This window comes from Cyprinus carpio, chromosome B8, assembly GCF_018340385.1.
Source record: "Cyprinus carpio isolate SPL01 chromosome B8, ASM1834038v1, whole genome shotgun sequence".
NCBI lineage: Eukaryota > Metazoa > Chordata > Actinopteri > Cypriniformes > Cyprinidae > Cyprinus > Cyprinus carpio.
The window spans coordinates 5,367,345-5,380,993 of NC_056604.1; the positions used below are offsets into that span (position 1 = coordinate 5,367,345).

The following is a 13,649-nucleotide window of genomic DNA, read 5'->3' on the forward strand; positions in this document are numbered from 1 at the left end:
ATTTTAAATTGTAATAATATTTCACAATATTACAACTTTTTAATAAAACAATAAATCCATCCTTAGTCATAATAAAAGAATTATCAAAAAAAGCTGAAATACGTATCTTGAACTTACAAGTATGACCTGTTTTGGTTCAAAAGGTGACTTTTTTGCTGTTTTCTAATTTAATACTGTATGTGTATCTTGAACTTACAAGTATGACCTGTTTGGTTCAAAAGGTGACTTTTTTGCTGTTTTCTAATTTAATTGTTTGTAAATATTCTCTGTGTTTCATCAGGTGGAAGAGATGCAGTGGACTGGTGGATCCCGTCAGATTCCGGACTCGGTTTGCAGTTTTCCGTGCCGCTCGGGCGAGAGGAAGAAGATGGTGAAGGGTGTCCCGTGCTGCTGGCACTGTGAGCTCTGTGATGGTTATCAGTTCCAAGCTGATGAGTTCAACTGCGAGATGTGCCCTTTCGACATGCGGCCGACTCTCAACCGCACGGCCTGCCGCCCAACTCCCATCATCAAGCTGGAGTGGCATTCACCCTGGGCCGTGATCCCTCTGTTCCTGGCCATTCTTGGTATCCTGGCCACCCTGTCCGTCATCATCACCTTCATCCGCTTCAATGATACCCCCATCGTGAGGGCCGCTGGGCGTGAGCTCAGCTACGTGCTCCTGACGGGAATCTTCCTCATCTACTTCATCACCTTCCTGATGATCGCTGAGCCGGGGACGGTGGTGTGCGCTTTCCGAAGGCTGCTGCTGGGGCTGGGCATGTGCATTACGTACTCGGCCATGCTTACAAAGACCAACCGGATCTACCGAATCTTCGAACAGGGCAAGAAGTCCGTCACACCACCAAAATTCATCAGCCCCACATCACAACTTATGATTACCTTCATACTGATCTCAGTACAGGTAAGCGTGATCAGTTAAAGCTTGAAGCCAATTGGTGATAATTGCTGTATTGCTTTCTTCAGGGTGCAACCCATGTCCTGTTAATCCCAAATCTCATGGAATTGGTTACTCTGTTTGGCTGGTTGAAAAAAATAAGATTTTTTTCAATTTGAATGTATTTACATTATAGTTTAAAAGTTTGGGGTTGGTATATTTTATTAGTGCTTTCGAAAGAAGTCTCTTATGCTCACCAAAGCTGCATTTATTTGATCAAAAATACGGTAAAAAATGTTATATTGTAAAATATTATTACAATTTAAAATAACTGTTTTCTATTTGAATATATTTTTAAATGTAATTTATTCCTGTGATGCAAAGCTGAAGTTTCATCATTACTCCATTCTTTTGTATCACATGATCCTTCAGAAATCATTCTAATATGCTGATTTGCTGCTCAAGAAACATTTCTTATTATAATCAATTGTGCTGATTAATGTTTTTGTGAAAAACATCATACATTTATTCAACATTCTTTAATGAATTAAAAGTTCAGAAGAACAGGATTTATTTAAAATAGGAATCTTTGGTAACTTTATAAATTATTTTACTGCCACTTTTGATTAATTTACTGCATTCTTGCTAAATTAAAGTATTATTTTCCAATTAAAAAAACCCTACTTAAAATTTGATTAGTGACCTTGAACTGTAGAACCTAGACTATTTCTTAAAAGTATGTCACAACTGTTAAAAATAATACATTAAACATATTACAAAAATAATGAAATATGTTAATCTTACTGCCCCCAGTCTTTTGAACATTAGTGTACATATTTATTCCTAGAAAACTTAATGAGTTACCTCTGCATTTTAAGTTTGCATAGTGTTTAATATAAAAAAACACACTTCACCTTTAATGTTTAGCTTCATACATCTATTAAAAACTGCAGTGACAGCTTCTATGAGGAATGCAAGCCCAAAAGATGGAATTATTGAATAAAACATTAATTAACTGAATTAATAAAGAAAATTCTGCTGCACATTGCACAGAATTCATGAGCACCTTAGCAAGTCCCGATCTTCAGTATAACATACATGCCTGTCTCCCTCCAGCCAGCCAAATACAGGTTCATGAGCGCCACAGGGCCACTGGTGATGGAAACTAAAGCCCCTGTGCTGTTGTTCCATTCTCAACATGCCCCTATGGATGAATTTTGAGGTTTTGTCAATAGCTGTTTCCCAGTCAAGCAGATTCTCCTGTTTGTACACTCTGCTGGAGCTGATAAGCTGCCTGCAGACCTCATCATGTTGAGTGCCTGGGCTTCATTCTGCTTGTGCCAGCAAACGTGCCAAACACGCTAATGTGCAAAAGCAACAGATTCAAAAATGATTTACAGTTGACAAGAAAGCCCCACCGCTGTCGATACACATCGTGTCTGCTGATAAACACCTCAAAACTGCTGATTTGAACTTTTACAAAAGAATATTTTAGAGGCTTTTGTAGTTGGAGCTTAGCCCCAGAATTATGCGCATGACTCACCGGCAGAGGCGCGGGGGAGACGAGATTAACAGGGCGTTTGCGGGAGAATGATTGACAGCAGGACATTTCTCGGCACCTCCTCCAGTGCATGTTGGCAGATGTGTCACCGATGCTGAGTGGAGAACGGAACTCCGTTGAGCGATTCTGACAGCAACATCTGTCTCCCCGGCAACATGCCGGCCGCCCGGCTGCTGTTCTCTTCTCCTCCCCGCCGTAGAAGTTTCTCTGAAAGTTTTGGGCTTTACCTGATGACTCACTTGAATGTTCCCATTGAGAACAGGTGCATCTCTAAATCACACCTCTAAACAGCTGCTCTCATCTGGTGATGCGGACGTCCCGTTTGAAATGTCCTTGATTTATTTGGTGTTTAAAATGTAAAATGTAGAATAGTAACTTGTATGCTAGATTTTGGACATTATACACGTAAAAACTAAAGGTGCCTCAGGTATCCTTTTGAGTACTCTAGGAACTTAGACATTTATTAACCCCAAAAGGTGCCTCCAGGAACCTTTAGTTTTTACAGTGTAATTTTAGGAACGTTATTTCTTCAGATATAATTTGTCATTTCGATTACATCGTTTTTCAGTTTTAGATAAAGGAGCAAATAACTCACTAGACAAAAGTCAACAATTAAGACTGTACTTTCATGTCTGTAGCTGTCTGTGTGTATTAAATGGGAAATATATGAGTTATGTTACAGAACAACATGTTTACTGAATGAAAATACACACTCTATGTAAAGAAAAGTTTTTTATAAAAGCAATATGGTGCAATATCCAGCGTAAAATGCAAATTTTATATTTTGAACACCTAATAAAAAATAAGGACCTACAGTTTACATAGCCCCAGGCTAGATTTATTTGATCAAAAATACAGTAAAAACTGTAATATTGTGAAATATTATTACAATTTGAAATAATTTTCAGCATCATTACTTCAGTGTCGCATCTCAAGAAACATTTCTTATAATTATCAATGTTTTAAGTTGTTGTGCTGTTTCATATTTTTGTGAAAACCATGATAATTTTTTTATGAATAGAAAGCATTCATCTGAAATAGAAATCTTTTGTAACATTATAAATGTATTACTTAAACTTTTGAGCAAGTTAATGCATCCTTGCTGAATTAAAATATTTATTTCTTTCAAAAAAGTTTGACCCCAAACCTTTGAAAAGTAATGTAACAGCATATTATAAAGGGTGCATTGTATTTTTATTTTTTTTCCCCCAGACAATCTACATTTATCATTATCAAAATACACAAAATGTCTTAATTCAAAATGTTAACTTTGGACATTTAAGTGCTACATTTCAGCTGAACTAGACATAGCCCCTTTTTTCATTTTTTCAGTCTGGTCACGTTATTACAAAGCGAGGAAAGGATCTTATAGTTTCTTTTGTGTCTTTAAAATAGCACTTTAAAACCCATCATTAAGAGCAATCAGGCTGATAGCAGGCCTATTTGAACCAGTAATCTTGTGCAAAGTCTTGTCTGCTGTAGACTGGCTAAAACACGGCTTCTTTTACACTTTATTCTACATCAATCAAACAGAAGCTCTTGACAAATGAGTCTGCCCTTCTGACTGACTCAGTCTCGCCGTTAATGATCAGCTTTTTCTTCCTCCCGTCTCTCTGCAGGTTGTGGGTGTTTTCATCTGGTTTGGTGTGATGCCGCCACACACCATTGTGGACTATGACGAGCAGCGGCCGCCCAATCCAGAGTTGGCGCGTGGCATCCTGAAGTGTGACATAGCTGATTTGTCACTCATCTGTTGCCTGAGCTACAGTATCTTGCTGATGGTCACATGCACTGTGTATGCGGTCAAGAGCCGAGGTGTTCCTGAGACCTTCAACGAAGCTAAACCCATCGGCTTCACCATGTACACCACCTGCATCGTCTGGCTGGCGTTCGTGCCTATTTTCTTTGGCACAGCACAGTCCACTGAGAAGGTGAGAAGTGTGTTATAATGGGATTCATTGCTAATGTTGACAAACAAATAGTTCACCCAAAAATGCAAAGCGTTAACTTGCATCATGTCGTTCCAATCCTGTATGATTTTCTTTTTTGCTTGTAACATAAAACAAGATGTTTGGAAGCCTGTCTCTTTTTATACATCCAAAATGCGCAAAAGTAAGATTTTTGTTTGAAAGAAGAAATTATTAATTTTACTCAGCAAGGATGCATTCAATTGAAAAGTGACAGTAAATAAATTTTTAATATTACAAAAGATTTCTATTTCAAATAAATGCTGTACTTATGAACTTTATATTCATTGAAGAATCCTGAAAAAAAAAACAGGTTCTCACAGTTTACACAAAAAATAAATAAAACAGCGCAACTGTTTCCAACATTGATAATAATAAGAAATGTTGCTGAAAAATACACTTTAAAATATATTAAAAAAAAAAAAAAATATATATATATATATATATATATATATATATATATATATATATATATATATATATATATATATTTTAATTGAAATGCTGTTTTATAATATTATGTTTTTCCCCCCATATATTTGATCAGATAATTGCAGTATCCTTTAAAAAAAAAACACAATATTTTGGTTTTTACTGTATTATTGCATAGACACTTCTTAAAAAACATATAAAAAAATCTCAACACCAAGCTTTTCAACGTTAGTGTATAAAGTGACAAAAATGCAGTATAAAAGTTGTCCAAAAGAGCCATGAACTATATTCCACATATTCTGAAATCATAATAATAACTTTAATAATAATATGGATAATAGCTTTTTGTGATAAACAAATTGAATTTTAAGTTCTTCCTGACCACAGTGCTCAATCTCATTTGCACATGCACATATTCAAACTTTGCATGCTAACTCATCTAACCAGTTTTGATGTGTGACCGAACATGATACGCCAAGTTTGAACATGCAGAAGTGCAAATGAGATCTTTTGGATGGTCTTGAGGTTGAACTTCACCACATGCTAGCAAAGAAGCCTACTCAGAAATGATTTCAGTGGTGTTTTAGGAGAGGAGCACACTATCAAAAATGAAGATTCTTTATTTGCATTGATGATTCCATAAAGAACCTTTAAAACGTTTCATTCCACAAAGATTCTTTATAGTGGGGAAAGATTCTTTATTCTTAATGTAATGTTCTTCACACGAAAACAAAAAAAAGGTTCTTTGGGGAACCTCATATGATTGGCATCACTGCAAAAATACCCTTTTAATCCTTTATTTTTAATTTCTCCACTATCCCACTCTTTTTTTCTCATTTAACATCCTGTTTTACACAAAAACATCACTTTATGGAAGCAAAATCTGTTGCAAATTCTGTTTTTATGGAAGTGTTTTCATCATTACCTGCAGGTGTTGCTAACTGTTTCTGTGTTACTGATCTTATATAAAAACTGTAATGAAAGCCGTATTCTCTGACAGTGAGAAATTTTAGGCTATTAATGCTTTTCTCATACATTCACAATAAGACAGAGAGCAATACTACACATCTTCAAAACACAATATATAGCAATGCTATAAAACAACTTCCCGTATTTGCACCACAATGTGTTCTCACAGTTCTGCTCCAATCCATTTTCAAAAGAGTGGAGCTTAGTTGCCGTTTAAGTCCTTAAGTAGAAAATTATGTGAAATGAAGTCATTTCAATATGAAGGCATTGAAGTAAGCAACAACCTGCCAGGCTCACGATAACAAGTCCAAGTTGTATTGCTCACAGTTTCTTTTTTGAAGAGGCCTTTGATATGGCAGACATGGAAAGGGATGAGATGAGAAAAAAACAACATTTCATTTCTCCCCTTTATCTCCCAAAGACACACCATGACACAGAGACAAAAGCTCTTCCGCCCACCAATGAGGTTCCGGGGGTTTGACTGTGGGAGGAGGTTGATAACGGGAGTGTTTTGGAGCCTGAGAGACAATGTCTACCCATCATAATAAAGCCAGAAGCCTCGTCAGCGGGAATTAAGAATTAGAGCATTAGTTATTGCTGCATAGATTAAACGAGCCAGGTAGCTTCCCACTGATGTGCCGCACTAATACTGTATGTGCAGTTTCCTGGTGAGCGCTCTTGGGTGGGCAGGTGCTCTTTTATTTGGCTTGGCAGTCACATATGATGAACATTGTGAATGTTTATTTTGATGCATAGTCACAGTCTGTCCAAAGGAGGATTTTATTGCTAAAAGGTTGCTCAGGAGGCTTTAGGAGGTGTTTTATTTAAGCGTCACGTTTGATGTTTCTTCTGTTCGTTTTAGGAAAACAAAATGATAGTTGACACAAAGTAAGAGCTATAAAATGAATGTGGATGCCATTAATGCACTACTTTTCAAAATGTGGGGTCAGTAAGATTTTTTCCGAATGAAATAAATACTTTTTTTCAGCAAGGAGGAATTAAATGGCAGTAAAGTCATTTCTAAGGTTATGAAAGATTTCTATTTCAAATAAATGTGAACATTCTATTCACCAAAAAAAAAAAAAAAAAAAAAAAACTTGGTTTCCACAAAAATATTAAGCAGCTCAAACAGTTTTCAACACTGATCATAAGAAATGAGTTTCTAATGGGATCATGTGACACTGAAGACTGGAGTAGTGATGCTGAAAATTTAGCTTTGCATCACAGGAACAAAAAAAAAAAAAGATTTCCAAAGATATCCAAATTAATCACAGTTAGTTTAAATAGTAATAATATTTCACAATATTACAGTTTTCTGTATTTTTGATCAAATAAATCCAACATTTGTAAGCATATAAGAGACCTAAAGACACCAAACCTTTAAATGCTAATGTATCAAAATTATGAATAATGATTGTAAGAAATAAGTTCATTAAATAGTAATTATTAATTAATTTATTATTTATTATTATATTTTTATTATTAATTACCGTTTAATATTCCATTAAATGAATATGATGAATAAATGCTTTACAAGTATTTTTTATTTAGTTCATTTTAACTAAATAATAAATAGTTATGTTAACAAATGAAACCTTATTGTAAAGTATTTATCAATTAAAATTATAATTATTAAAAAATGACTTCATGTGTGTTTTTGTGTGTGTGTGTGTGTGTGTGTGTGTGTGTGTGTGTGTGTGTGTGTGTGTGTGTGTGTGTGTGTGTGTGTGTGTAAATTTGGGCTTTAGTTGAGATACTGTTGAAGCACTGATTACAAGGATCTTTTTTTTTTCAGAATAAAAATGAAGAGATAAAACTCTCTATTACTATGCTGTATAACTGAGCTATTACAGCAATATTATTTGTCATGTTTTCTTTATTTTATTATGGGGTCTAGCATCACTTTTTCACTATAACCTATCCCGTCTTGTTCTGAACTGGTTCTGATGGTCCTTCGACCTGCATCTCTTGACCTTTCATTTCCTGTGTTTGATGTAGATGTTCATCCAGACGACGACGCTGACCGTGTCCATGAGTCTGAGTGCCTCCGTGTCTCTGGGGATGCTCTACATACCGAAAGTCTACGTCATCATCTTCCACCCGGAGCAGAACGTGCAGAAGCGCAAGCGCAGCTTCAAGGCTGTGGTTCAAGCCGCCACAATGTCCTCACGCCTCTCGCAGAAATCCATCAGTGACAAGCAGAACGGAGAGACCAAGATCGAGCCAGACAGGACGCAGTAGCAGGTAACAGCCACTCTCAGACCCCTGGAAAAGTGCAAGGAGACACCATTAAAGTCTAGAAGAATGCTACTAACTAAATCAACCCGTAAAAAATCACAGCCTCCAATCAGAGCCAAAAAGATTATAAAATTGATGCTATAAGAAGTGTCATGGCAGTACTTTTTATATACTATTATAGTTTGAAGTTAATAGTTTGTAAGTTAATATTTTGAATTAGGTTATATATTTGTACTATTTTAATCCATTTTTTAAATATTACAATTTAGGTTGAATTTATTTTTTAGTTTCAGTTGGTTACTTTAGTGCTTCAACTTAAACTAAACAAAAAATAGAAAAGTTGCTTAGAAAAAGCAATTTTTTTCATTTTAATTTTATTTTATTTCAGCTTTATTTAATAAACAAAAATATTTTAATAATATTTGTTTTCATTAATGATAATAACCCTGAATGGAAGAACCTTTTTTTGTTTTTTTTATTGCTATAAGTTTATAAGTAAATTTTTAATTAATTTATTTTTATTTCACATTTAGTTTTATTTTTAGCTTTTGTTTAATTCATACCTTAGTTAGTCATTTTAGCACTTTTGTTTAATTAAACTAAAAAAAATTAGAAATCTTACTGAATAAGATCAATTAAAGTTTTCCATCTAATATTTATATATGTATGTTTTTATTTCAGTTGTCAGATCAGATCCAGATTCAAATCAGATTATTTTATCAGATGACAAAATACCTAAAAAAGAGTTTAGTCAGGGTACCATGTTGAATGTTGACAGAAATTAAAACAAGGCTGTGAGGGCTAGAAGTACAGTGTCTTCAACGGAGTGTACTTTTGTTCAGCTGTCCAAACAACTTTCCGAACATAACTTTTGAGTAGACAAAAACGCCATAACAGTTTTGAAAGTTGTAAGCTGTGAAAATGATGCAATATAGGAGCTTTATACAGTGTGTACCATTGTTAAGGCCACCATTCAGAGCCTCATTGTCATCCGCGTTCTCTGTGGTGTCTCACCTCACTAAAGTCTATTGAAAGAGCGACCCAAGCCATTTCTAGAGACAACAATAGTAGCGACTTGCCTGATAGCAGCCATCTAGCAACCATAACAACCAATAAACTGCATAACAATGCACTAAAACATTCAGAACACTTTAGCAATAGCAAAACCCTGGCAACAACCCACAACACCCTAGCATTGTGTTTTATGCTGTGTTTAGTTTCTGCTGTGAAGTCATATTTGCTGAAAAGAGAAAATGTCTTGCAGTAACTTGCTCTTGTGAACTTTTATGCCCCCGAATGGCTTATAGCCAGGGATCTGCTAAGAAATACTGCTCCGTAATATATTTCATTGCACTAAACTGTCCTCAAAGCTTCCAAGATGGGATTGTTAGGGAACTCAATGCTTTAAATTCAATATTTAAGGTGCCCTGAATCCTTTTACGTGAGTTGTATTGAGTGCCCCCTCACATTTTGATATCCATAACATCTCCCTCTCTCTCTTCCTCTTTTAAATTGCAGTGAAATGCTTTTGGGTTTATTTTCCACTTGTTCTCTATCTCTGCAGCACACATTTGCTTCCTCAACACATGCAGTTTGAAGCAGCACATCTCATTACTTTCATATTACTGAGCTTTTGGAAGCAAAAAATCACTAAGCCCGCACGACATTCTTGAAGTGATGCTTGTTGATATGGATATTTCTCTGCGCTGCAACAATATTTGGGTGCACAAGCGGAAGAAACTGGAAGCAGAAAATTAATTTTGAAAAGCATGTGGAAAGAAGTGCATTGAATATGTTTATTTTATGGACTTTATAAATGTAGTTATTAATAAAACAAATGCTAAATGATTCTGTTATATATTTTAGTGCAGTTATCCTCTGCTCTCCCCTTGTAGGCACTGATAAAATTTTGCTCTGTGACAACTAGCCCCGGTCACCTTTCTTTGTTTCTTTTACATATATGCATTTTTTAGCTTTTTTTTTGTTTTTTTTTGCTCACCAAGGCTGCATTTATTGATCAAAAATACAGTAATATTGTGAAATATTATTACAATTTAATACAACTGTTTTCTATTGTAATATATTTAAAAATGTAATTTATTCCTGTTATGCAAAGCTGAATTTCCAGCAGTCAGTATTCCATTATTTGTGGATTTTCTTTTAGCAATATTTGATGAATAGAAAGTTCAGCATTTATTTGAAATATAAATCTTTTCTAATATTATAAATGTCTTTATGATCACATTTGATTACTTTAATGCATCCTTGCTGAATAAAAATATTAATTTCCTTAAAAACAATAATAATAATCGTACTGATTCCAAATCTTTGAACTGTAGTGTATCTATTGTAATCATATTAGACTATACACATGCAGCTTCACAGAGTGCTAATATTAGATAAAATTTGCATTTTTAAAGCTGCTTAGATATAATGCTATTTCTTTTGCAGTACAAGAGCAGATTTGTAACTTCACTGACCGCAAAGCACCATATAGTGCTTTCCAGAAACAAACGCTAGCACAAATCATCATCTTGACAGTTGATTGACAGTCATAAGCAGTGATCTGTGTGCTGTTAGCTGCGTTCATCCCTGAAGAAGAGAGTTAGCATGCTCTCACACTTGCCCTATCGCTTCTGCGCCCTTAAACAAGGGATTTTACCCCTGACTACTGCAGACAGTTTCTCATGTCAGTACAGGGTAAATCACTCCGAACAAAAAGGCATCTGCCCTCATTGTATATATACAGTCTCATGTTGTTTTTGTGATTAAGTTAGTTTTCATAAACTGTTACAAGTTTTTATACTGAACAAGTCACAAAAAAGCTGTTCTTTATGCACTGGTCAGTTTTGAGACTTTGAGCTATTTGGCGTTTCATAAGGTGTTGTGTAGACTGATAGAAAGAAAACATACAAAATACAATACAATATTTTTGAGTGTTTATTTTATTGCACACTATCTATTTGTCTGTGAATTGCAATTAAAATACATATCTTTCAAGCTGTTTTCACAAAATGAAATTTTCTCCACTTCAGCGTAGCACTGAAAGTGTTTACAAAGGGGTTCCATGTTCATATATCATTTCTCCTAAAAATATGGTGAAAATGTGTTGTTTTTTCCCTGGTTCTTGTGCATTTTCTTATGAAAACCCTATAACTCTAATTTGAAACAAGAATTTTGAAAATTGCTTTATTCATTTTTCAGATTTCTGTTTTTGAAATGTATGCAAATTAGTGCATATTTAAATAGATAATGTTTCATTTGCATATGTAAACAACATTTAATGTGTAATTTGGCATTTTTAAGGTAATCAGTCAGCTGAGGAAGTATGGTGATATTTATTAAATATCTTTACTGGAAGGTTTGAACAAACCTTTGGCCTTAAGCATTATGCTTTTGCATGTAACTTGTTCCAAACCAAGTTATGAGCATAAAGGATGCTTAATGAATGATTAAATTGACAAATAAATCCTATGGTCTTCCATTAAAGAGGAGATGTCAACCTATTTAGACACCATAATATCATAGGCACTAGATTGTGGGCCTGTGTGACTTGCATGGCCAGTAAGAAATAAAAACTAGCAATCAACCAGAAAACCCAATAAAAAGCACCCAGAATATTTTAGCAATGATATAGCAACACAGTGACAACCACCAACAACACTCCAGCACTGTGTGTTTTGCACTGGCAAAATGTAAAAATATATAGTTTATCCTTTCCATTGTTATCCTACTACGATTGCAAAGAGTGGTTATAATAGTGAATCACATCGTACCTACGTCATCTGCCTGAAGCACAATTTTGATAGTATTCCCATTCTGCTATCAAAAATGGCTAATTATAACTGCCATCTGTTGATGCAACCGTGAGAAGACTGTATTTGCCTTCACTAGAAAATACTGCATTCATGGGAAATGCGGCCGAAACCCTTCAGGACTTGAGTGATAAAGGAAAAACACCCACATCCACCACAAGAAGCATTCAAGTGTGTGTTTTTGTCAAAGGAGCATTCAGCAGCGTGATATAAAAACAGCACGGATCTATTCAGAGGAGACACACTAGATCTGATGGCACATCGTGCTCTCTCTCCCGATCTGTCATTAGTGGGTGCTAGGGCAAGGCTTACAGAGGAAGTTGTTGCTAAGCGATATAAACAACATGTCAGCAAGTCACACTTTTCATGTCCCGAAGCCATTTCCCTTTCATTTGTTGGCATACAACCTACAAATCTAATCTATCGATCTATGAGTATCTAGCTAACTATCTTATCTAATCTATCTAAGCTATTTTCTATTATCTCTCTAGCTATCTTTCATTCTAGTATATTACCGTTCGTTTGTTCATTCGTTCATCTTGTTGGGTTTTTATCTCTCGTTCCTTCATTTGATCTATCTATCAGCGATCTATCTATCTAACTCTAGCGATCTATCTTTATCTAGCGAATCTATCTCTCGATCTATCAGTTCTATGGATTGTTCATGTTCATTGTTGTTGGTTTCTTTTATCTCTCTTTCCTTCATTTTATCTTATTAGCTATCTATCTATCTATCTATCTATCGGATTATCTATCGATCTATCATCTATCTATCGTTCATTTGTTCCATTTGTTCGTTTTATATCGTATCTTTTCCTTCATGTTATCTATCCGTATCTACTATCTATGCGATCTATCTATCTTATCTATCCCCTATCATCTATCTAGCTATCCATGCTATCTATATCTATCTAGCTAGCTATCTATCGATCTATCTATCTATCTACGCTATCTGATCGTTATCGTATCATTCGTTATGTTTGTCATTATTTTATTTCTTTGCTTTTATCTATCGTCCTTCATTGAATATCTCTATTATCGATCATCTTAATCTATCATGCTATCTATCTTCTATCTAATCTCTCTCTATCTATCTACCTCTCTATTCTATCGTTCATTGTTCTTGTGCGTTTTGTTCGTTTAATCATATCTGTCCTGCAGTTTATCTGATCTATCTGTCATCTGTTCTGTCTGTGCAGTTCTATATCTATCGATACTACGGCCTATCTAATCATGCGTTTGTTGCATTAGTTATTTCTTTGCTTTATCTATCGCATTTCCTTATTTATTCTATCTAGCTAATCTATCTATCTATCATCTATCTATCTATCTATCTAATCTTCTATCATCTATCTATCATCTATCATTCTATCTATCTATCTATCTATCTATTATCTATCTACTATATCTATCGTTCATTGTTCATTTGTCGTTTGTTCGTTTGATTCTCCTTCCTTCATTTTATATATCTATTATCTATCTAATCGATCTATCCTATCATCATCTATTCTATCTAAGCTATCTATCTATCCCGTTAGTTGTTCATTCGTTTCCATCTATTTGTTTTATCGATCGTTATTCAGTTTATCCTCTATTCTATCTAGCTATTATCTATATCTCTATGACTTATTATCTATCTATCTATCATCTTAGCTTATCCGTTCGTTTGTCATGTTCATTTGTTTGTTATCTATCGTTACTTAATTTGATCTATCTATCATCTATCTATCTATCTATATCTATCTATCCGCTTCGTTTGTTCATCAGTTCGTTCATTTGTTTGTTTTATC

General features: G+C 34.7%; 1 protein-coding gene across 1 annotated transcript in view; it reads left to right on the forward strand.

The window, feature by feature from the left end:
- LOC109045602 (metabotropic glutamate receptor 6-like) overlaps positions 1-13,649 on the forward strand; it is a 200,175-nt gene that overhangs the window by 36,207 nt on the left and 150,319 nt on the right. The window contains exons 9-11 of the mRNA XM_042729350.1: positions 281-904; positions 4,058-4,369; positions 7,805-8,050. Coding sequence (XP_042585284.1) covers positions 281-904; positions 4,058-4,369; positions 7,805-8,047 — 1,179 coding nt within the window. The 3' untranslated portion in view covers positions 8,048-8,050. The remainder of the gene's footprint in view (positions 1-280; positions 905-4,057; positions 4,370-7,804; positions 8,051-13,649) is intronic.